This window comes from Sciurus vulgaris (genome assembly GCF_902686455.1).
Source record: "Sciurus vulgaris genome assembly, chromosome: 7".
NCBI lineage: Eukaryota > Metazoa > Chordata > Mammalia > Rodentia > Sciuridae > Sciurus > Sciurus vulgaris.
Genome location: NC_136467.1, coordinates 55734702 through 55760764, shown reverse-complemented (window position 1 = coordinate 55760764; position 26063 = coordinate 55734702). Strand labels below are relative to the sequence as shown.

Below are 26063 nucleotides of genomic sequence, written 5' to 3'. Positions count from 1 at the left end.
TGCTTTAGCGCTCTGGGGTGAGACTGAGAATCTGGTTTATAAAAAGTTCCACAAGTGAGCCAGTGTGGTGGTGCACACCTGTAATCCCAGTGACTTGGGAGGCTGAGAAAGGAGGATCACAAGTTCAAGGCCAGCCTCAGAAATTTAACTAGGCCCTAAGCAACTTAGTGAGACCTTGTCCCCAAATAAAAACTAAAAAGGACTGGGGATGTGGCTCAGTGGTTAAGCGCCCCTATATTAAATCCCTAGTGTGGGGGGGGGGGATCCGTAGGCAAGTCTGATACACAGCCAGGTTGGTGAAGGAGGCGCTAAGGAAGGGTACACAGGGAGAAGGAAGCCAGGAAACAAGATACTGCCTAAGCTTCCAGGAGAAGCTCTCAGGGGCCAGAGTCCCCAGAGGCCCTGCAGTGGCAGCGCCCCCTTTCTGGAGACCCAGCTCTGCTCTCTCTCTGCGGTGATGGAAAAGGCTCCCTTCCCCTCCCCTTGCTCCCTCTCGACCCCTGCTTGGTCACGGCTGCACTTGTATGTGTCTCCTGTGTCGCCTCTGTGGTTGGCACACTTTTCTTTCTCCCACTCGGAGATGGGACTGGCTCGGTGAGTCACCCTCCCGTGGTGTGAAGGCTGCTGCCTCCATGACAGGCTATCTTGGCTTCCTTTGTTCCTTCAGTCTGGGGTGATCACCTGTGAATAACAGGGGTGGGACCCCAGGGCATGAAGACCCAGCAGAAGAGGGTGTGGGCGTGGCCAACATCTCAGGAGCAGGCAGGGTCCCTGGAGGCTTCCTGGTAGCTTGCCTCTGGCCTCCCATTCTCTTTTCAAGTTCACCTTGCTGCCACATTGGGCTCCTACTTGTGTTTCTCCAGCCTCTGGCCTTTGCACATGCCATGTACCTTGCCTGACTGTGCAGCTCTTGGAGGCTGTAATAGCTCGTGAGGCCCACCGCCAATCTCCTCATGGGAAATCTGTATTCCTTTTAGAGCATTTAATGAACCTAGTGGTTTCTCCTGTATTCTTGTTATGTGTTTATTTCCTCATTCCAACTGAACCACATTAGGGAAAGGATATTGCCTCATATGAAGTAGGTACTTGATAAATGTTTGTGGACTGCCTGGCAAGAGTGGCACCTTTGTTTTAATAGTGCTCTAGGCTTTTGGTTTTTGTGGGGAGGGTTGGGGTTCTATTTAAGTATTGGGGATGGAACCCAGGACCTTGTGCACACTAGGCAAGTGCTTTACCACGGGGGGACACCCCCAGCACTTACAGTGCTATGTGCTTTTAAAAGCATGCTCACTCTGTCCTCACAAGATGTTTCTGAGGTTTGCTAAGTGACAGATGAGGAAAGTCAGTCTGCAAGGGTTAGGTGACTTACCTAAGTTTATACTAGAGTGAAGCCAGGACTTTTCCTGAGAGGACAAACACGTGGCCTGTGTTTTTCTGCTGTTCTATTACACAGTGCACTCTGACTCCACCCCTCCCATGGACGGAGACTGCACGGATAACAAAAATAACCACAGTTTGATCAGGGAGCCAAGTCACCAGGACCAAGCATGACATTTCTCAAGTGACCAAGAGCTCTTCTTTATGAATGATGAACCTGGGCCCTGGGAGCTGTGTGGTCTATGCTGCTTTTTGACTCTTCTCTGCGGGGAGGGCCCTCAGACCCTTACTTCTAACAGGGTCATGGCTGCGTCTGGCTAGTTGGACAGTAGCAAGTGAAATGGGATGGAGTGAGAGAATTGAATTTCAATTCTTTTGCAAAGATAGCTCCAAAACCAGGCTATTTTGAAAACAGGACAAACTTGTTAAATCACAAAGGGCTTTGTGGAAGTATGTGTGCTGTTTTGAAAATAATGGCAAGGCAATTGATACAGTAATAGTAGTTATCTAACTTTCTTGCTGTGTGACTGGGGGGGGGGGGGTAATGATCTTCAACAATGGTTGAGGTGTTGATAGTAGTTCTGAAAGGAGGCTTCTTAAAAAGTACATCCTCTAAAACTTTCTGGTAAACTGCAACTACTTCTTCTAAACTCGTTGTTGGGTGTTTATCTGGACATGCTAAGTGATGGACCCTTGCTCTCTAGAACACTACAAGTTCCTCTAAGGAAGTTGGCAATTGGAGATGGGTTTATTGCTGCAATATAAAGAACCCTGGGTTATTGTGTGCTCCTTATAAGGTGCATGGAACTGGCACTCAGGTTGTGTGACAAGCATAGAGTGGGACCCAGTATTCCAGTTGGAGGATCACATTGTTGGGTCTGTGCCTAAGAGCTGTCAGGTGCTCTTATAAGAGACTGAGCAGGGCAGCAACAGATCCCTCAAACCAGTACCTGTGCTGTGAAGCGAACGAGGAATAGGGGAATTTCATTTATGCAGTAGGACACTTGAACTGTGATGATAATTGTGTTACAACGATCACTGGCAGTTTTATTGTTTTGAGCCTCTTTTTTGGTACTGGGGATTGAATCCAGGGATGCTTTACCGCTGAGTGACCTTCCCAGCCCTTTTCAATTAAAAAAAAAATTCTTTAAAGACAGGACCTCCCTAAGTTGTTGAGTGTCTAAGTTGCAGGCCTCCTAACTTGCAATCCTCCTGTCTCAGCCTCCTGAGTTGCTGGTGTGCACCATTGAGCCCAGCTACTTTGAGTCTTTTGATATTAATACCTTTACCCAAATTTTAGTATTTTGAAATGTGCAGTGCACAAAGAAAACTTAAAAATGATTGTTTTTCTGAATCAGTGCTTTTTCACGTTGAGTTATAGAATTAACTTTGCTGGTTGTAACCAACCTAAACAATGAAGTAGTAAAGAAAGAAAATATTAGAATATATTTTATGTAGAAAGGGTAAGTATTCTTACCATTTGTTTATTTATATGTAAATATCTAAATGTATGTATGTAGTCATGATGTAAAAGGTTATTTCTTAACTGTGAATCACAGTACATTTGAAAATCATAGATCTGCATTTCTTTTGTCAGATTCTGCCACTCTTTGCAGTACAGGTTCAAAATTTTAATATCCAATATGATACTTTTTTATATATTTGCTGTATTTGAAACTTCAGACTGCATTTCTCTTTTTAAAAAAAATTTAGTTGAGGTGGACACTATGATTTTATTTATTTATTTATTTCTATGTGGTACTAAGGATTGAACCCAGTACCCCACACATGCCAGGCAAGCACTCCACCACTGAGTCACAACACCAGCTCCCAGACTGCATTTCTCTTACTTGTAGCTATTGGCTGAACTTATTATCTTGTCTAACCCAATTTATAAGAAAGATGATCTGAGTATGGAGTAATTGATTTCTGTATAGGTTGGACCTCAAGAAAAGTAACAGTCTTAACATTAGATTAAAGAAAAAACAAAACAAAACAAAAACAGAAAAGAAACTACTAGGTGCACACCTAGCAGTTGTGCCTGTAATCCAGTTTTGGGAGGCAAAGGTAGGAGGATTGGAAATTAGAGGCCAGTCTAGACAATTTAGTGAAGCCTGTCTCAAATCAAGGAATAAAAAGTTTGGGGACGTCACTTAGTGGCAGAGAACCCCTGGGTTCAATCCTCAGCACTGTACAACAAACAAACAAAAAACTAAACGAACAACAACAGCAATCCAAAAACAGATTTCACCAAAAACTACCAAATCCAAGCAAAGCCTTGGGCAGAGGAAGGGACTGCCAAGTTCTTGGGCCACACTGCTCATCCCTAAGTCGCTTGGGAAAGAAGGGCCTAAAACAAGAGTATTACTTTCTTAACCAAAGTTTAGTGCTCAGAAAATCTAGCAAAGAATGCACAGGAAGATGATCTAGACATCCGAAGTCAGGCAGCGTCTAGCAGATTCTCCTTGTTAGGAAATAGCCACACTGGAAGGCTGTGAAGCCATCGCTGTCTGCACCCCCCAAACCTCCCCCACCTCCAGACCCTGGTTATCTCATGGGGAGAGCCAGGTGTGCTCACAGGGTCTCCATGGAGTGCCTTGCTGAGTGTTTGTGTCTGCCTGGAACTTATCTCTGCTGCATAGCCGTCCACTTGGTAGTGAGGGAGGAGAGGAAGGTGTGAACTGGGATCTACACTCCCTTATCTTACGCTGGGTGGTGGCACTCGTACCCACAGTGCCAAAGTACACATCCAGTGTATGCAGATATGCAGGGTAGAAAATCTGATGTAAACAGTGATGAAGGATTTTACAATAGGATTTTAATCGGCCCTATGAAAAAAGCATTTGCCAGTTGTGCAAGTAGCAACATTGTGGTCCTTTTGGAACTTGGTTGTCATTTAAGAAATCTGCCCGAGGCCGCAGACCTAGGAAGTGGCAGAGCCCATCTTGACTGGCAGGTCAATGCTCTTTCCTGAAGCCTGTTACCTGGGCTGTGAGGTGAGCCCTGACATAAACAAGTGAAACTGGTAGAAAGCCAGCACAGAATCCTCAGTGGTCACTCACCTTCCTCCTTGGCTTGGCTCTACTTACCGTGTTCACAGAATTCAGGGTGCCTTTGCCTTAAGAATAAAGTTGTAATTTTGCATCTTATGTTTTCTGCATTATCCATGGTCTTACTTGGGACTGTAATACTTAAAGTACCCCAGTTTCCAGTTATTGGAGAGTGTAGGGATGGATTGTTTTTAAAAGAAGCATACACAGCTGCTTTTAAGTTCAACAAAGTTATAATTTTCTGTAATGTTTCTTTTTGCTGTGCTGAGGATCGGACCTGGGGTCTCACAGTTGCTAGGCAAATGCTTTATTACTGACTTCCATCCCCAGCCCTTCAGTAAAGTTTTATTTATTATTACTATTGCCATTACTACTACTACTACTATTATTATTATTATTATTATTCTGGTACCAGGAATTGAACCCAGGGGCGCTTTTACCACTGAGATATACCCCCAACCCTAACATAGTCTTGCTAAGTTGCTAAGCCTGGCCTTGTTGAACTCATGACCCTCCTGCCTCAGCCTCTCGAGTCACTATGATTATAGGTGTGCACTATGGCCCTTCATAAAAGTTCAAAGTGTCAACTTCAACTGTCCTACTTTCCTAACAGATTTCCTGACTCGTTTTATATCTGTCAATTATTGAAGTAATTAACTTTTCTAGTGTGCATGTAAGGAAGAAAACCTTCAATAGTTTGTTTATTCTGATAAATTGTGATCTGATTTTTGGATGCAAATTTATATATAAAAAGCAAGAGATTAGTTAAGAAGAGCTCGATTCAGTCTATTCTTTTTTAGAAAATTATTGCCCAGGCTGGGGCTATAGCTCAGTGGTAGAACGCTTGCCTAGCACATGTGAGGCCCTGGGTTCGATCCTCAGCACCACATAAAAATAAATAAAAATAAAGATACTGTGTCCATCTACAACTAAAAAAAAAAAAAAAAAAAAAAATTAAAAAAAGAAAATTATTGCCCATTTAAATTGAGACTAAAATATACTTTTTTAAAATATTGGTAAAGAACAAAGGAGAGTAAGGAATGTCTCCCATTAAAAAAAGCCTTTTCTGCCGAATGCAGTGGTGCACACCTGTGGTTCCAGCTGTTTTGCAGGCTAAGGTGGGAGAGCACTTGAGCCCAGGAGTTCACTATATGCTTGGGCAACAAGGGTGTTTTAGATCCTGTCCTAAAAAACAAACAGACAAACAAAAAAGCCTCTTAATCCCCAAATCCTACCGAGTGTCATGTTGTTGTTAAAGGTAACCCAAGATAAGCTTAACTCATGTCATCGAAAATTCAACTCTTTTCAAATAATTGCTCTAATTCTATTTTTCTGATACAGATGAAGAACTAGCATTGGATGGCAGTTTTGACCAAGACCTGAAAAACTACCACAAGCTCCACTGGGAGACAGAATTCAAACCCGTGGCACAGCAGCTTCTAAACCGAATTCAGAGTCACCACACCTTCCTGGAGCCCCTGCCTGTTCCCTCTCTCTAACACGACACAGATTATTAACAATGGAAACAGGAAGTCAGGTCTCTCTCATTCTTAAGGCATGGTAACAAATGTGAACATTGCTCAGTATTAACAAATACTGAACATTTTTTTAAGTACCAATTTTAGTGAGTAGCCTGAATATTTAAAAAAAAGAAATAAGCATTTCCTCTTGGTTAGGTATTCTAAAAAAATTCATATATGTTATATTTTCTGCTATGAGAAATATGAGATGAAAATATATGCATTTTTAAGTAAATGATTTTTTATTCTCTATTAAAAAATTTAGTGCTAATTGTAAGATCCTGATTTAACAGTTTTGGAATTTCAATGCTCATCCATTCATTAAGTTAAATGGACTTAGGCAATGAAGACTATTAGATTTTGTCTTTGAAAAGAATAGTGGTCAACATGAATGAAACACATTGTCACATAAGCATTTGTATGAATTATTACTATGTCTGAAAATAAATTTTCTGATTAGGTACCAGTATTTTTCTGTCCTCATATTAAGAGAAGGAATAAATAGGAAAAACAGAGAATATTGCTTTGGACCATTTACTCTTTATTAAATAAGTAAAATAGATGAAAAAAGAATATTTTCTCTTTTCATTTGAAAAAAAAAAACATGACTTGATTATACAGTGCTTATATCTAGAGAGTTGCTGTAATGGATTAGATTGAGTGCAGGATCTAGGTTTATGACAGCCTCGTTTAAATCCTTACACTCCCCTGCTAGCTGTGTGGACCTTGGGCAAGTAATTTAATTTCTTGGGTTTATATTTGAAAATAAGAATAATATCTAGTTAAGGTTTAATTTAAAACAGACCATTAAGTGGGCAAATTGCCCAGCTCACTGCACAATTTGTAGTAGGTGCTCACTAAAGTTACAACATTATAATGGCAATTAGTCCGCCATTCTTTGTGTGATAGATTTGGCCTTTGAATAAATGATTAAAAGACAAGTTGAGGTTATTATTGTTATGCAGTACTAGCCAAATGAAGATTTTGAAATAAAAGTAAAGTTACTACTGTTGGAGAAAACAGCTATCTCTCACATTTAAAGTAAGCATGGGATGAAGGCAGCCATCCCAGAGTAGATGGGCTGTCAAGCCTATTAGAACATCCTACATTTCCAGGAGCAAATAGACTTTGCAAAGGTGAATCAACTGGTTAGGGCTGGTTAGGGCTCAGCAAGATCACATAGGGACATTCACTTTGTCCATAATCCATAAGTACCTGCTAATAGATTCAATTTGATAGATGAAATCAGCTTTGGCCTGAGGGGCTAATCTCTCCAAAACATTTAAGGACATGTCTGTGTTATTCACTTTTATATATTCTACTTTTGGTGAGAAAAAAACAAACTCTTCCATGCCCAAAAAGTACTTCTCCCTCAGTATTCATAACTAATAACTCCTGCTGGGTACATTAGACCTGCTCTCCTCCACACCAAGCCCATCCACCTGCATCAGACTTGTGCAAGGTGGGCCATTTGGAATTATTTACTTGCTTTTTTTTTTTTTTTTTAAAGGAAAACACATAACATAGAATCTACCATCTTAAGTACAGCAGAAGAGCACTTTTAAGTGTATGATTCAGTACTGTTAAGTAAACTCATGTTGTTCTGCAACAGATCTTTAGAAGTTTTTCATTTTGTAAACTGAAATGCTCCACTTGTTAACCTCCCCACACTTCTTCCTCTCCTTGCACCCACCTTTCTGCTTTCTGAGTCTGTGAGTTTGACTACTTTATTTATTTTTTTGGCGGTGCTGGGGAATCGAACCCAGAGCCTCACGCTTGCAAGGCAAGCACTCTACTGACTGAGCTATCCCCCCAGCCCTCGAGACTACTTTAGATATCTCATATAAGTGGAACCATATGGAATGTGACTTTTTGTGACTAGATTATTTCACCTAATATAACATCCTCAAGGTTCATCCATGTTATAGTGTGTAACAGTATTTTTCTCCCTGCCCCCCTTTTTGTTCTTTTAGACTTAGATTCTAGGGATTGAGACAGGTGGTGCTGCACTTTACTGCTGAGCTACATCCCCAGTCCTTTTTCTTTCTTTTCTTTTTTAATTTTGAGACAGGGTCTTGCTGAGTTGCCCAGGCTAAACTTGAGCTTGTGATCCTCCAGCCTCAGCCTCCCACGTAGTTGGGATTATAGGTGTTCACTAACATGCCAGCATTTCCTTCCTTTCAAATTAAGGCTGAATAGTATTCCATTGTATGTATATAGCACCTTTTGTTCACCCATCCATCTGCTGGTGGAAATTTGGGTTGTCATATCCTGGCTAATGTGAATAATGTAGCTGTGAATATTTCTTTGAGATTTTGCTTTCAGTTCTCTTGTATATATAAAGTGGTGTCTTAGTTTGGGCTGCAGTAACAAAAATGCTATGGTTTGGGTGGGTTAACAACAGAAGTCTAGTCCTCATAGTGCTTAAGTTTGGGAAGTCCAAGGTCAAGTGCAGGTCAGTTCAGTTCCTGGTTGAGGGCCTCTTCCCAATTTGCAGATATGCCTTCTAGCTGAATCCTCATGTGGTAGGTATGAGATCTCTCTCTCTCTCTCTCACACACACACACACACACACACACACACACACACACACACACACACACACAAATCCCAGTCATGAGGGCTGCCCTCATGACATAATTACCTCCCAAAGACTTCTTAGGGTTTCAACATGTGAATTCTGATGTGATACAAACATTCCATCCCTAGCAAGTGGAATTGCTGGCTCATATAGTAATTCCATTTTTAATTTTTTGAGGAAGCTCCATACTGCTTTTTTGGGGGGTCACTTTTATTTTTTAATAGCAGTCATCTTAATGGGCATGATGTGATATCTCGTTGTGGTATTGATTTGTATTTCTCTTATAATTAGTCACATTCAGCACCTTTTCATATTTTTTGTTTTTTGGTCATCTAGGTATCATCTTTGGAGAAATGTCTATTCAAACCTTTGCCCATTTTTATATTGGGTTATTTGTGGGTTTTTTTTTTTTTAATTGTTGGTGTTCAGTTGTAGTTCTCTCTATATTTTGGGTATTAACTTAGATATATTATTTGCAAGTATTTTCTCCCATTCCATACGTTGTGTTTTTTACTCTGTTAATTGTATCCTTTGCATAGAAGTCAGAAGTTTTAAAGTCTAATATAAATCCATTTGTCTGTTTCTTATTTTGTTGCATATGCTTTTGGTGTCATGTCCAAGAAAAATTACTACCAAATCCAGTGTCATGAAAATTTCCCCATTTTCTTCTAAGAGTTTTATTAGTTTAGGTCTCACATTTAGGTTTGCTGTTTTTTAATTTTTTGTTTTGTTTACTTTTGCCGTACTAGGCATTGAGCCCAGGGGTGCTCTACTGCTGAGTTATATCCCCAGTCTACTTTTTATTTTTGAGACTGGGTCTGGCTAAATTGCTCAGGTTGGCCTTGAACCTGCAATCTTCTTTTCTCTGCCTGCAGAGTAGCTGAGATTATAGATGTGGCCACCACACCTGGCTCCTCTTTCTAATTATAGTTATTTGAATCTCTTTTCTCCTTTATGTAACTAAAGGTTTGCCAATTTTGTTGATCTTTTCAAAAATTCAATTCTTGCCAGACGTGGTGGTGCACACCTGTAATCCCACTGTTCCTGTGGAAGAATTAAGAAAGACAAGAAGATCCCTAGTCCACCATCTTGGTGATATCACTCTCCATCTACCTTAACTTGTTATCCATTGATATTCACACATACTTACAAATATGTTAATAAGAATAGTATTCTTGATAGAAAATATTCAACAAAATTTATCTTATTTATACATGGTCTGTATCAAAACTAATTTAGAATAGCTAAGCTGTTAGACAAATTGGCCTTTAATTTTTAAAATACTACCACCTTGTATATGAAGTTAAATAATTGTGAATACAGAAATGTTTGGAATTTAGTTTCAATTCTTAAAGTATGAGATACTTAACTGAATTTTGCCTAATAACAAAGTTCCCTAAATTATGCCAAAAAATGATTTTAAAAATTGAATCCTTGGGCCAGGTCTGGTGCACACCAAAAATCACAGCAAGTTAGGAGGCTGAGGCAGGTGGGTCACAAGTTTGAGGCCAGTCTGAGCAATTTAGCAAGATCCTAGGCAATCTAGTGAAACCCTGTCTCAAAAAATTAAAAAGGTTGGGAATGTGGCTCAGTGGTTGAACACCTTTGGGTTCAATCCCAGGTACAAAAAAGAAAAAAAAATTTTTTAAATTGAATCCTGGGAACCTCAACCAGAAGTCTTTTCATGATAATTTTAGAAAAAAATTTTTTTTCTTCTTTTGGTGGAAGAAGCTTTCTTGTATCCCTTGTGTATTTTACTTCCCCCAGTTATTTTGGAAACTATTTCAAAAATTACATAGTAACATTAGAAATTGTATGTTTAGTTTTGAGAGAATATTCCAATAATAGGAAGCAACTGTTAATGGGAAACATTGAAACATCAACTTTGTATCATGTGCACTTTTATTACTATAGGTCTAAATATATTTTTACTCACTAAAATTTTAGTTTCAGTTTATTTCTAAGCAATTATAAACTTCATTGTACTCAGTTAATGCATTCTTGCTGATCTTGCTTTGTGATAACTGTTAATTAGAATCTACTAGAAATTTTATATTTTCAAGACAGGATGTGAATAACAGTGGATGAGTGAAATTTATCTAGTACAACCCTTCTTGTTGGACTCACCTAATATTGCTATGGTGTAATAAAACAGCAAGGGAGGGCAAAGGCATGGTGCAAATTTAGGAATATATGTGGTTAGCTAACCAGAAACAGACTTGTACCTATCTTTAAATATAAAATATGTAGAAGATAATTTTTTCTATGGTGATAGTCTTCTCACAAGGGAGTCTGTTGAGTGTGTCCTCTGACAGTTTGTGTTGTAATCTTATTCCGCAATGTGGCGGTGTTGGGAGGTGGGGCTTAGTGGGAGGTTTTTGGTTCACTGGGATGGAGCCCTATGAACAGATGAATGCTTTCTATGCAGAAGTTTTTTTAGCTAACACAGAAGTTTAGTGCCCTTTTCTCTCTCACAGGTGCCTGCTTCCCCTTGTTTTCCTACCATGAGATGAAGCAGCATATGGCCCTCACTAAATGTAGCCACCCATTTGGTCTTTCCAGCCTGTAGAACCATGAGGCAAAATAACACCTTTCCTTCATAAATTACCCAGTGTCAGTTGGGCCTGATGGTGAACAGTTGTTAATACCAGCAATACCTCAGTTGGGAGGCTGAGGCAGGTGAATCACAAGTTGGAGGCCAGCCTCAGCAACTGAGACTTTGTCTCAAAATAAAAAATAAAAAAGACTGGGGATGTAGCTCAGTGGTGAAGCATCCTTGGGTTCAATTCCTAGTACCAAAAAAAAAAACACCCAACCCCCCAAAATAACCCAACCAAACACCCCGCTCCCCAAAATAACCTACCCAGTCATGTGTTTTGCTATAGTAACAGAAAACAGAATAAGACAGTCTCCTTGAGGGCAGGTATACTGCTATTTAGAATTGTTTCCCCACCCACTACCTCCACCTGACCCTGTACCCCTGTGGACTCTAGATGGAACTTGAATGTTTTGATGAATAACAGGCATGGTATCAGACCCAGTCATTTTCAAGATAAAAATACTCTTAGATAAGCCCTGACAGAAGGTCTACTCCTCTTTGTATCTTCAAAATGAGTTCAAGACTTTTGCTATTTAGTCTCTCACCTGATTGTAACACTAAGTGTGAATGTACTTGATTTTTGACAGTAAATAACTAACTATAAAATTACAAGAGATTCAGATAGCAAATAAGATTGGAGAAAATTATTCTTTATTGAAAAATATCAATAATACTGACAGACTTCAAAAGCAATTCACGCTTCCAGAATACAAAGTACTTAATACATCTTTTTCAAACCTGTTTGTATTTCAAACAAAGTTAACATTTTTGTAAAGCAAATTTGATAACCTGACTAAAAATATTTTCCAGCTTTATTATTAAAGGAGCTGCACAACCCTTAGAGCAGGGGCCATCAGGTGGGCAGGAGCACGAGGATGGACTGCGCAGCGGTCTACAGCAACATCCCACAACTTTGCTGCTGGAAACGAAAATACTGCACAAAGCCGGCTGCCCTCCAGTGTTGGAGAATCTTGAGAGAGCACATCAACGACAGCCAGTTTTTCTTAAAATTCACATACTTTCATTTAAGATTGCTTTTTGAAGAAAATCTTTTAAGAATGCCATAGTGATTTTAGATCATCCAATAACTGAATTAAAAAAACTATAATGAAAGAAATGAACTGTTACCCTCAAAATGGTCTTTGCTGAGCTGTAATAATTCTAGGCTTTTTAGATGCAAAAAAATTAACATGTATGCGAGTTTAATTTGAAACCACACAAATTATGTATGTAGGCTCAGACAGTAGCAGCGTTCACTTTAATCACTAATAGCTTAACTGGAACAGCCACCTTTCATTCCACCAGCCGGGATAGCAGCACCAAGGTCTTCTAAAATTCTTTATGTATAAATCTTAAGTTATTATCCAGGTTCCAATCTTTGCATGCTCCGATTCTCATTATTTAACATAAGCAACAGCATTTGGAGAGTTACTGTTCGCTGTATTAAAAGTCATACAGCATCGTGTTCTGTCAAAGAGTGAAACACTGAACAGCAGCCCTTCTTCACAGCTCTAACCTTGAGGCTGCCAAGCATTCACTGCTCGTGCCAGCAGTGGTTTTCCACAGAAAAATAGCAGAAACTAAAGGAATTATGGCACAATGGATTTCTTGAATTCTTTTATCTACCATTGGTCCTGGGGCTTGGTACCTTCCCCTTGTAGACTATATTTGCTGATTATTCCAGAATCATCTTTAATGGAGGAAAGGCATCAGGTCATATAGCGGGTAATGGCTCTCAGAGCGTACAAGAGTTCTGCTTGCATCCTAGCTTCTATAAGAAGCAGATTAACATGAACCTGAATATAAAATACAACATCATATAAGGGAGTATTATAAACATTCATAGTTTTTCAGTGATTCTAATAACCAAATACCTAAGTCAGTACAGTTGTCCCCTGTTACCCATCGGATATTGGTTTCAGGACTTCCTTTGGATACCAAAGTCCTTAGATACTCAAGTTCCTCATATAAAATGGCACAATATTTGCATATAACCTCCTGTATACTGCAAATCATCTCTATATTGCTTACAATAAAATGTAAATGCTATGTAAACAGTTACTGTACTGTATAAGAAATAATAAGAAAAGTCTGTACATATTCAATACAATGCAATTTTTTTTTAATGTTTGCACAACTGGCTGAATCCACAGATGTGGAATCCACAGATGTCCAGGGCTAACTGTACATTTTCTATATATTACCAAACAACTTAGAAGCCTTAGGTTTGTAGAACAGAATATCAATTTCTCAAAACAAAAGCTATCTGCTGTTCTTTTTAGATAGATGTTTTGAGCTTTCATCTATATTTGATCATACTTCTTTTCTTGGATGTTTGTTGTAGTTCAAAAACTCTAGATACTACTCTATCAGAATACCAATATTCCCTGCCAAATCATTAATTTCTATAAAGATGTTTCAAAGAGAAATCACATTTCTACCTATACACAATTAAAAAGAGCTCATGCAAAATAGTCTTCTTTCTCCTAAGTGGTGACAGCTATTCCAGCACGTCTGAGAATGGGCAGCCCACCTGTCTTCGTGTCTTTATTCTTTTATCTGTCACCATCATGGGTCTCCCGTGCAGGGGGAACCTGAGACAGCTGTCCCGGAATGTTGTTCTTTGAGTTGGTAGAAGCAAGGGAGAGGGCTTCAGAACTATTAGGTTATGTGAGAGAGAGTAAGAACACTGCTGTTACAGAGCAAAAAGCCACAACAGGTACATACCTTCTCAGAGTGCTTGAACTGCCTCCAGAAGCTATCATACATTCTTTTGGTAACCTTTTCAGGAGTGCAAACAACAGTTTTGATATAAACTTTAAAGCTACGATCCAATAGCTGGTTAATTTCACCATAGTCATAGTCATCATATCTGTTAAAAGAATTAACAATATTTTCAACTGATAGTCTATGGTCTTTTTACAGAAGTACACACATCAATAGTAAATGCTATATTCTTTATTTTTTGTGGTACTGGGAATGGAACCCAGGGGTGTTTTACCACTGAGCTACATAGAGAGCTTTTTTTTTTTTTTTTTTTTTTTTTTTAAAGACATGGTCTTACTAAGTTGCCAAGTCTGGTTTCAAAATTGCAATCCACCTGACTCAGCCTCTGGAGTAGCTGAGATTACAGGTATGTGCCATTATGCCCAGCTAAATGGTATATTCTTCTCCCCTCTTTCTTTAGGCAGCAGTTTTCTTAAATGAGATAGCTTTACACTGTTTACTTGGGGGTGAATGGGTAAGTATGAAGGTAAAAAGTAAAGAACTTAGTACCCAAGTAAATCATTCCTGAAAGTTGAGAATATTAACACTATAGCACTGGGTCCAAATAAAAGGATATATTCATAATCATGAATAAGCATTTATACTGTGGGGAACCAATTCTGAGAACAGAGCTTAGAAAAACTGCTGAAGTTTAAAAAATTAATCAATTAGGCCATTTTGGGAACAATTATATTTTATAAAAATTGCAATTCACTTGTGTAAAAATTTCTGGGGTCAGATGAGAAAAAAGGTGACAGAGGGGGGTGGAGCAGGAAGGGTGGTCTACACATGGTCTCACAGTGTCTATACTTAGGAGAGGCTGGCTTACTTTAAGGCAAGATGGTTGCATGCACTACTATCTGCTTTTTCCTATTTGGATTCCAAGTCACAAAGGCACTGAACTTGCCTATTGGGTTTTCAGTGGAAAAGGGAGAAAGTTCTTGACAAAGCTTGTCCTATAGCCATTCAGGAGACCAAAGTCAAATCTGGCCACTGATTAGCAGAAATTAATTTAAAATTCATCATATGTGTCTTAAATGCCCAAGCAGTTTAAAAATAAATTAAAAAGGGTCTGTAGGTTTTGACCAGAGTCACTGATAAAATGAATAGCAAGAGAAAGTTGATTTTGTAGCTAAAATAACCAGAAAGCAATGCAGCAAGCAGTTTGTGTGAGAGAGGCTGCATTTTGTACACACCACAATGCTGAAAACCTAACAGTAAGGACATGAGTTTTCAATTACGATGAAGTATTACAGGAGTACCTCTTCAGAAGGAACTTGACAACAGTTGGAGGGGCAATACAAAGGTACTGAGCTGTCCAAAGGTAACAATATGAGTGTGACAGGACACAGAAGAGGACACAGAGAAAGACAAAGATGCTCAGTGACAAACTCTGCCTCTTTTCATCTATGTTCTGGGATCAGCTTGCTTGCCTCCCCTTTTCTTGGAGGCAGCTGTCATTTAACTCTTGTCAATGTCTCCAAACTCTCCCCCCTGCCTAGCTAGAAGAGAGAGGAAAAACTAAGCTGCAATAAAGTGGTTCTCTGAAGCACAGGATGTAAAAAAAAGTTACTGGATGAGAGAATGGTTATGAGTGTATGTGCCTGTGTGCCTGTGTGTGCTCTAAGCACCTGAATAATTTAGCCTAGAGGGAAATACTCCTTACAAATACAAGAAAACAGACTAACCGTATTCCAAACATGCAGTGAATATAGTTCCAAATAGCCCGCCTAAGCATTGAGGTATCAACGTCTTTGTGCATTGCCATTGTATTATAAGTAAGATTGTAAGCAATGTGAAATTTTTCATCAATCAACTGTCCCACATCTGGATAAAGGCGATTTACCAATGAATAACCATGGTCTTCCCAGCAATAGTCCTAAACATAGAGAATAGAACAAACACGAATAATTAAAATCTAGCCAAATACAACTCTGTAGTATGCTGAGACTGCTGGTAGCTGCAATCTACTGTCTTCATCCCTATCTCTGAGCTTCACTTCCCGTCTAAGGTTTTCAATTTCCATACTGTAGCATTCAAGAGGCTGTTTTCTAACTCAGCAAGGTAAGAACCAAGAGAGTCTTGTTCCCTTATATATAGGCACTGATTTCCAGCTTTCTCTTTCTGACTTTTCACTCAGCCCCAGAGACAACCCAGCTTGAGAGTTCTCTTTCATTTCCCATTACTACGGCCACCCAACTGGTCTTCAAATTTTAGGAATTTCTTTCTTTTGCATCACTGGGGATTAAATCCAGCTAGGAAAGTGCTTTATCACTGAAGTACATTCCCCAGCTCTTTTTATTTTGAGACAGGATTTAAGTGCCCATGCTGGCCTCAAATTTGTGATCCTCCTGCCTCAGTCTCTCGGTAGCTGCCTGGCTAATTTTGTGAATTTCTAATTTACCAGGTCCATCACTGATTCCTTCTACCTTTGAGTCTTTTAGCCTTATTAACTGAGTCTCTAGTAAAATCTCCTTACCTTTATTTTTACCTTTAACTTAATAAGCCCCTATTACTTCTATGTTGATACCATGCCATCACTCTGGTCAAAACCTACAACCCCCATTTAATCTACTATAAACTGCTTTGTCATTTAAGGCATAGCTGATCAATTTTAATTTCCCACTAGAAGTTCAAATCACTGCTGAAGCTCACAGTAGTTCAGTCTCTTTATGATTCCTTTCCTTACTCTATATACCTAAACCTAAGCTCAATTATTTCTTACTCTTCTCTGGTTACAATGCCCAAGGCCCCCTCTCCCCCCTTTTTTTCTTTTTTTTTTTTTTTTTTGTGCTGGGGACTGAATCCAGGGCCTTGCACATGGTAGGCAAGAACTCTGCCACTGAGCTATCCCCTAGCTGCCCTTGTTTTTGGCCAAACAAATCCTTCAAATTCTAATGTCTCTTCATAAAATTTCCAGCCTGCAGTGATCTCTTCAATTTCTTCTTTTTTTTTTCTCTTCAATTTCTAACCTATTATATTTAATGACACAGTTTAACTATCAGGTACAAATTTTTTAACTCTTCTTTGTGCCTAAGTTTTGTCCCTTTAACCATATATCCTATTTTCTCAGGCAAAGAAACAAAATCATAGTGCTTTCATAATTCTGGCAGAACGTTATTATATAACACTGGCCCCTAGTAATGACTGGGAAAATTGGGAGTATCAACGTGCAGTCTGAATTACATATTTACCTATCTAAATTAAATATTTAAGCAATAATATATGACACACTTAAATTACATTATGACTCTACTGATGAACTAGACGTAGTCTTATAAAATTAGAGTACAGAATAAGTATTTGCTAATTGATGATTCTCAACTTTTATTCTGGAACTAGAGGATATAGCTACTGTTGTTCATGAGATACTGCTTGCAAAGTACTTAGTACACTTCTTAAATCTAGGGTTGCTCTTTTAAGTCACATTAAGATATTTCTAATCACTCACATGCATACAAGCTATAATTTTACCTGGACACGAAATGTTGGAACATGCATCCCATGTCTAGAGAAATCCTTATAGCCATAACTAGTATCCTCAAAGTGACGAGAGACATCTCTTGCTGGTGTAACTTCTTCATCATCTGAAATAATTTTAAAAGTCATTGAAAGCTTTTCAGAAACAGGATACATTAAAATTCATTTTAGCCATAAAAGTAAAATAAGAAAAATAGTTCTATGTCACTGAGTAATCAATATCAACCAAAATGAAATCTTAAAACAATAAAAAGTACTTACCAGTAAATTGAATGTAGTAAAAGAAGATTTTCCATTACAAAGCAAACATTCATAGTTGAATTTTGCATGCTTTTCATTCTTTCTTTGATAGACCACACTTTCTCTATGTCCCCACCCCAATTTATAAATTTTAGGTTCTCCTTAATATATGTTCATACTCAGGAGGCTGAAACAGGAGGATCATGAGTTCAAAGCTAGCCTCAAAACTAGGTAAGGCCTTGAGCAACTTAGCAAGAGCCTGTCTCAAAATAAAAAATAAAAAGGGCTGGCTCAGTGTTTAAGCATCCCTTGATTCAATCCCTCGTACCAAAATCAGTCAGTCAATCAATACTACTCAAGGTAGAACACTGTTTTGGATAATCTTTAAGGTGATAATAACAATACAATTTAGTACTTTGAATATTTTTATTAAATATTAATGTTGTACAACATGATGAAACAAAGAGGTCCTGTGAGTTGGCATTTTTATAATGCTTCCTGCATTCCCCCTAAGTCTTTGTGGATCCATCCTGTTGAACAGTTGATGAGTTTTAACAAAATAGTTTTTATGACAACTCCACACCTTTAGGCATAAAAAGAAACAAAAACATCCCCTCAAGGAAAAACAAGCCAACACCCAACCTCCATTTATAAAAGACACACACTTTCTCCCAACTCTTTTATTGTCAAAATATATTTGGAGACAGTTTTTGAACATTTTCTTTTTCAGACGACCTAGGTTATATATTAAATCTGACAGACTGTACATAGATAAAAGTTAAACATAATGATTTAGGTTGTTCTTGCTAATTTAATAAATAACTTCTTTCACAAATCATAAAAATTTAAAGCTAGAAGTATCTTGTAGCTTTATAAGCTTAATTTCTTCATCTTAAAGAATAAAAGATACACTCATATGTGAAGTGATTTATTCATATTCACAAAGTTTATTAGTAGTGATTTTAGTACCAGAAGCCAAAGAAAATGCTTCCCTGAGTCTGGTGCTATTTTTCACTTACAAATTTTGTTCAGTTGCCTGTTTTAAAAATTCTTTCTCAGTACGAAGACCTATGCCAAATTCCAAAATGACAAAAACATATTGGATTGATGTTTTAAAACTAATTTAAATTCTCTAAATAAAAAAGGTGGGTTTGCAATATTGTATAGTGGTTGCTCTTACCTGAGGAGAAGGCACACATGCTCTCTCTTTTCTCTATTTCAAATCGTGAAGCCATCTCTTCCTGACTTGCCTCTTCTTCATCTTTACATTCCTGTAACTGCCTCATCTTTTCCATGAGGGCTTCGACCTCAAAGAAGGAATCACTTACCTGAAGAGAGAACACAATGTTGCGTATGGCAGACACAGAATGAAATTTATGTATTTTATTAAGTCTGTTTCAAAAGACTTATCAAAACATAGGAAAATACATTGTTAAAATAGTGTCCTGGGCTGGGGTTGTGGCTCTGTGGTAGAGCGCTTGCTTAGCACATGTGAGGCACTGGGTTCGATTCTTAGCACCACATAAATAAATGAATAAAATAAAGGTTCATCAACAACTAAAAAAAATTCTAAATTGTCCCTATCTTGATACTCCTGTAAAAATGAAAATTTAATACTACTTGTCAATTTAAAACGATATTTTATAGTTAATTTCTATTTGCTAAATTAGTTAAATGTTAAAGTGGTTTCCTATCAGCCATACACTGCACATATTGTTAACATGTCTATCATCTTTAAAATAATTGTTCTATGCTACAATTTATCTATTAAAAATAAAACATGTCCTCACGTGGCTGGAGTTGGCCAAATGACTTTTGCAAATGGGGCTAGCAGCTGTCACTTGATGAGATGACTACAGCAGTGTCACATCTATACAAATGGGTCTTGATGCACAAGTAGACACGATTTATATTTCTAAACCCTACTATATCTTTACTATAAAAGCTGGATCAAATCTATGGAATATATATTTCATAGAATGGATATATAAGAAGTTTAAAATTTCAAATCTCAATTTTCAAATACAAAATTAATGTTTCCCATTATGTATTTTTATTTTTTATTTTGCCAGGAACATTCTTAAGACCTGTTTTGCAGGGCAAGGTCGTGCATGGCTGTAATTCCAGTGGCTAAGAAGGTTTAGACAGGAAAATTGCAATTTCAAAGCCAGCCTCAGCAACTTAGCAAGGCCCTAAGCAACTTAGTGAGAACTTGCCTCAAAATAAAATTTTAAAAGCTGGGGATGTGGCTCAATGGTTAAGCACCCCTGGGTTCAATACCTAATACCAAAAACAAAAAACCAAAAACAAACAAAATACAAAAAAAAAAAAAAATACAAAACATTTCTTTGTTTTCTACTCTTTTCCTGGCTTCAACCAATTGGTTCTTTTGGTGTCAGCTTAACATGTTTCTTCTATCTACCTACCAGCCCGCAATTCCTAATTGTTCTCACACAGCATCCTGCTCTTTCCTTCAGAGTATCAATCTTCGCTTCCATCAGCATGATACTGATCCAGAGCCTGCTTCCCCCAGTCCAAACTTCATAAGGCTAATGGACCTATCTGTTTAATTTACTGGTATATTCAGAGACTATATAACACCTAGCATACAGGAGATACTCAAGAAATGTTTGTTGGCGAATGAGTGTCAAGCTATTTCTATGTTAAAAGAGGCAATCTATATTACACATGCTTTATATCTTCATATGACCCAATTATACCAAAATACCCTGTACCAAGCTCTTCTAGTAATTCCATGATGGATGTGTTTCTATGATGGTATTGAAGATTCTTTTGGCACACACATTTCCATAATTATTCTTGAGACAAGGTCAATAATCAAACAAAAACAGGGCTGAAAAAAATTAGGTTGCTTAATAAAATGACTCAAGATTAAAATATACATGCAAGCACATACGAATATTCTTTTGCGGGGAGGGGATACCAGGAATTGAATTCAAGGGCACTCAGCCACTGAGCCACATCCCCAGCCCTGCTTTGTATTTTATTAGAGAGAGTGTCTAACTGAGTTGCTTATAGCCTCACTTTTGCTGAGGCTGGCTTTGAACCCGTGATCCTCCTGCCTCAGCCTCCAGAGCTGCTGGGATTACAGGTGTGCCACCATGCTGGGCACATATATGTATTTTAAGACCTCTCTCAATTCACATTAGCTCTCATTATATTAATTTACCTATTTTACCAATTTTCCTCTAAGATAATGTTATGGTTTGGATGTGAGGTGTCCCCCAAAAGCTCACATGTGAGACAATGCAAGAAAGTTCAGAGAAGAACTTATTGAGTTGTGAGAGCCTTACCCAATCAGTGAATTAATCCCCTGATGGGATTAACTGAGTGGTAACTGGAGGAGGTGGGGCATTGGGGACATGGCTTTGGGGGTCTATATTTTGTATGGTGCTTTGGAGTCTCTGCTTCCTGATCATCATGTGAGCTGCTTCCCTCTGCCACACACTTCCTCCCTGATGTTCAGCCTCACCTTGAGCCCCAAGGATTGGAGCCAACCTCCTACAGACTAAGACCTCCAAAACCATGAGCCCTCAAACTTTTCCTCCTCTATAATTGTGCTAGTTGGGTCCTTCAGTCACAGCAGTGAAAAAACTTACTAAAACAGATAAAGAGTCCAAACTTTATTCTTAGGAAAGACAATTCTCATTTATTTTTTAGTACTGGGACTGAACCTAAGGGTGCTTTACCACTGAGCTACATCCCCAGACCTTTTTACTTTTTGAGACAGGATCTTGCTAAATTGCTGAGGTTGGCCTTGAACTTGTGATTCTCCTGCCTCAGCCCCTGGAGTCACTGGGATTATAGATGTGTGCCACCAGGCCCATAGGAAAGATAATTCCTGACAAATTGTATTTGTCAAGAGGGAAAGGAATCAAAGTCTGTTTCTTTGGCTCCTTAACTAATTTGTTAAAGTTTTTAGTGGTAAAAAAACTAAAAATTATAGCATTCATTTTAATATTAAAATGTTAATAATGTATAAGGAACTTCTTTTTACTTGCTTTTTTTACTATTTGTATCTGAAGAGCTGAGTCAGATATCTCAAATGCACTTGAAGAACAAGCTATATTGGGCTCACTGTCAAGTGCCATCAGTATGAGCTATTATATGCCTTTTAAAAGGATCCACGTTAAAACCTGGGAATAGGGAATTTATGAGAGAAATAAAATCTTGCTTTTTCACTTTAACCTATTATGTCTTTTAATAGAAAGATAATTAGAAATAATACAGTCATTTTTCTGTAGCCTTGTACTAAATTAATGATCTGGAAGGACAAGAATCAACTCCAAGCATCCTACAAACTGATATACTTTCTTTTAGATCCTCTTATAATTTCTAAGTTTTGATAAATAATCAGTGGCCATATATAGACCTATAGCATGAATTCAGGTAGTTCAACAGACGGTGAAACTGATCATCTTGGTCTTTTTCAGAATAGTACTGTGATCAACCTTAGGAAAATTATATTCCTTCATGTGTTAATTTCACTATGATAAATGCCAAGTACTCTACTAGCTATTTTACTTCTTTAGAGATATTTCATCTAAACCTCACATTAACTTTGATTTACCTTTATTTAAACATGAAAGAACTGAGGCTCACAGAATTTTAGTAATTTGCCCAAAGTCGAATATATAAGTCAAAGGCAGTTCAACCTACCTAAATCTCTTTTAAAAGAATAATACAACTGAGAAAATGTGTGTAGTGTGTTCAGATAACCGTGATGGTTCTTCAGTGAGTTTTCTTTTGAAGCATGAACCCTTGCTTTTTCATTATAGTAAAAGAATGCAGAGGGAATTTTGACCAATTGTATATAAGAATGAAAATTTACTTATAGAAAACTTATTCTGATGTGTTTCAAAGGAATAAGAAAACAAAATACATGACAGAAGAGAAGGAAAAGAGGTAGCATTTTAACAAATTTATATTCACCTGATACCACCTTCTGTAACTGTGCAAAGCTAAACACGAAAAGGAATTTTAAAGGGAGAAATTTCCAAATCAAAGCTGACTAAATCTTCTAAAAGATGAACAATTTTAAAAAGCCAGCTGGCTTCTCTTGCAGAAAAGGGAAGAAGAGGATGTGATTGGCACCAGCAAGTCTCCATCCCAGGCCATGCTATGTTCAGCCTCCCCTCATCTCACTGTTGTAGCCGTTCGAGATTAGCTGGCCCTGAAGGCTCCTGACACTAAAATTATTTGAGTGTAATCTCCTAGAGGTGTTTAGTTTTGACATACCCCTTAGAACCTTGACTAGTGATGGACATTTGAAGGTAGTAAATAAATTCATGCTTACTCAATGAATAAGTATAGGGCTTCTAATTTCTCTATGGACTTAGGAGGGTGGATTTTTCCCAAGGAACCAAATAAAAACAACAGCAATTATAATGATTAGTATTATTAAATCTCATAACAAATAATAGACACTTACTGAAATATTTCCTGCTGAGTTGACCTGCATTTCATCCACATTGTGATTGCCATTTGTAATGTCACAGATACAATAGTTACTAACAGAAGGAGGTCTGAATGTGTGGCCACCATCACAATGAATTTCTGGACTGATTCCACAGCCAAATGTGAATGAAGCAAGAGAATGATAGTGTGTGAGAAGAACTACTGCATGTACCAGTTCCGCAAGAGACCAGCTGTGCTCTTCAGCTTTTAAAAGCCCCTTGGGGAAAGAGAAGAGAGAATATCTTTTTATACCTGGGTGTGGTACTGGTGAAAATACATAGTTCATCTTAGAATTTAATCTATTGAAAACAGGATTACACAAAACCTAGTGTAAAATAATTCAAAACATGTAAAACCCATGATTTGCTAATTTTTATGAAAATGTATTCATGAATAGAGCTTAACATGTCTTTTAATGACATGTTCATCTCTATTTTGATTTTTTGAAATACTGATTTAAAAAGGTAATAGAATGCATTTTGCTTAAAAGTAGTTGCTGTATTTCCTCTTTACATTTTTAGTTGTAGATGGACATAATATCTTTATTTTTATGTCTTACTGAGGTAAAAACCTCATGCATGCTCTGCAAGCACTCTACCACTGAGCTACAATCCCAGCCCAAACTGCTGTATTTCAAGTGTAGGATTATGAATGAATTATTGTGTTTTTACTTCAAATGTAATAAATCTGATTTTAGAGTGGAAGCCACTGTGTGAATGTCTGTGTTTTATTTATCATCAGGCCTTCTCAACGAATTTTTAAGACAGCAGCTTGAACAACTAGATTCTCAATATTCCTAATCATCAAATTATATTTATTTATTTACTTACTTATTTATAGTACATAGGACTGAATCCAAGGGTGCTTTACCATTGAGCCACATCTCCAACCTTTTAATTTTTTAAAATTTTTATTACTTTTAAAATTTTTGTTCTTTTTAGTTATATATAACAAGAGTATAATTTGGCTTATTTATTCAAATATGGAGTACATAGTATTCTAATTAGGATCCCGGTCTTGTGATTGTATGTATGTGAGATTCACTGTAGTGTATTCATATGGTACATAGGAAAGTTATATAAGAATCATTCCACTGTCTTTCCTATTCCTTTCCCCACTCCCTTCCCTTCATTCTCCTTTTTTAATCTATTAAACTTCTATTCTTCCCCTCCCCCGCTTGTTGTGTGTTAGCATCCACATTTGAGAGAGAACATTCAACTTTTGGTTTCTTGGGATTGGCTTAGTTTAGCATAAGAGTCTTCAGATCCATCCATTTTCTGGAAAAATGTCATAAAGTCACTCTTTTTTATGAGTAATATTACATTGTGTATATATGCCACACTTTTATCCATTCATCTGTTGTAGGGCACCTAGGTTGGTTCCACAGCTTAGCTATTGAGAATTGAATTGCTATGAACATTGATGTGACTGCATCACTGTAGTATGCTGTTTTTAAGTCTTACTGGGTCAAAAGGTGGTTCCATTCCACGTTTTCTGAGGCATCTCCATACTGCTTTCCAGGGTGGTTGCAGCAATTTGCTGTCCCACCAGCAATGTATGAGTGAACCCTTCCCCCCACATCCTTGCCAACATTTATTACTATTTGTATTCCTGATTGTTGACATTCTAACTGGAGTGAGATGAAATCTCAGTGTAGTTTCAAATTGTATTTCTCTAATTGCTAGAATTGTTGAACATTTTTTCATCTATTTGTTGACCATTCATATTTCGTCTTCTGTGAAGTATCTGTTCAGTTCCTTTGCCCATTTATTAACTGGGTTATTTGGGTTTTTTTTTAAATTAAGTTGTTTTGCTTTCTTTATATCCTTTTTATTTTTTTGAGATAAGGTCCTCCAAAATTTCCCCAACTGGCTTTGAACTTGTGATACTCTGACCTTAGCCTCCTGAGTAGCAGGAATTAGAGGCATGCACTGTTATGCCCAGTTCATATGTGAAACATTTTGATGACATACAGATATCTTCCAATTTTCAGTAACTCCTACTCTATCAAAAGATTAAAATTCTTTTTTTTTTTTTTTTTTTTTTTTGCAGTGCTGGGGATGGAACCCAGGGACAAGCACTCTACCGACTGAGCTATCTCCTCAGCCCGCAAAAGATTAAAATTTTTAATTATGTCAAGGGGAAGGAGAGAGTGATGAAAAGCAACAGCACAGGGCAGTGATTGTTATTCTGTATTATATAGTAACAGTATCATAACATTATCCATTTGTGAAAATCCATAGAACTGTTCAACACAAAGGGTGAACACTAGACTAGTGTGAACTATGGATTTTAGCTAATAACAATGTATCAACATTGATTCATCAGTCACAAAATAAATGCACCACACACCGGGCATGGTGACTCATGACTATAATTCCAGTGGCTAGGGGAGGCTGAGGTAGGAGGGTTGCAAGTTCAAAGCCAGCCTCAGCAACTTAGCAAGACCCTAAGCAATTTAGTAAGACCTTGCCTCAAAAGAAAATGTTTTTAAAAAGGCTGGGGGTGTGTTAAAAGTTTCCCTGGGTTCAATCCCCAGTACCAACAAACAAATTAATAAAATGTATCACACAAATCCTAGATGTTAATAACAGGAGAAAAATGTGTGTCTGTGGGAGGGGGTTAAGGGGGTAGAAAATGAGAACTCTCTGCAGTTCCTGTGCAATTTTTCTGTGAACCTAAAACTGCTCTAAAATACAGAATCTTTAAAAAAAAATGTAAATGATGATCAAGATTTATTACTTCACTACATACCTCAATGTGTTCTTTGGTAATAAGCCAAGGTCTGTGGGCTAATACTTTGTTGAGTTCTCCCAAATTCTGTAGTTTTTGAGGAGCATTTTCTAAACCATTGAGCCACTTGGGGTCTCCACCAACATGAAGGAAATCATTTACATGCAGGTTCACTAAGTAGGAGCACTGATGTCTTGCTGCGGCCTTTAGAGAAAATGAAAAGATGCTCTGATTACAAA

The 26063-nt window shown here is 37.8% G+C and overlaps 2 protein-coding genes across 6 annotated transcripts in view; one reads left to right on the top strand and one right to left on the bottom strand.

Moving 5' to 3' along the window:
* Positions 1–11252, top strand: part of ARMC2 (armadillo repeat containing 2) — a 133788-nt gene extending 122536 nt beyond the window's left edge. For all 3 annotated transcript variants that reach the window (XM_079149119.1, XM_079149120.1, XM_079149121.1), the window contains one exon: positions 5769–11252. In XM_079149119.1, the coding sequence (XP_079005245.1) occupies positions 5769–5926 (158 nt within the window). In that variant the 3' untranslated portion in view covers positions 5927–11252. The remainder of the gene's footprint in view (positions 1–5768) is intronic.
* A 504-nt stretch (positions 11253–11756) lies between these two features.
* SESN1 (sestrin 1) overlaps positions 11757–26063 on the bottom strand; it is a 95203-nt gene continuing 80896 nt past the window's right edge. For 2 of the 3 annotated variants that reach the window (XM_079149144.1, XM_079149145.1), the window contains exons 4-10: positions 25846–26028; positions 23066–23308; positions 18794–18941; positions 17368–17480; positions 15582–15772; positions 13855–13999; positions 11757–12923 (exon numbers count right to left, since the gene is read on the bottom strand). In XM_079149144.1, the coding sequence (XP_079005270.1) occupies positions 12837–12923; positions 13855–13999; positions 15582–15772; positions 17368–17480; positions 18794–18941; positions 23066–23308; positions 25846–26028 (1110 nt within the window). In that variant the 3' untranslated portion in view covers positions 11757–12836. The remainder of the gene's footprint in view (positions 12924–13854; positions 14000–15581; positions 15773–17367; positions 17481–18793; positions 18942–23065; positions 23309–25845; positions 26029–26063) is intronic. The other variant, XM_079149146.1, reaches the window with a different exon arrangement.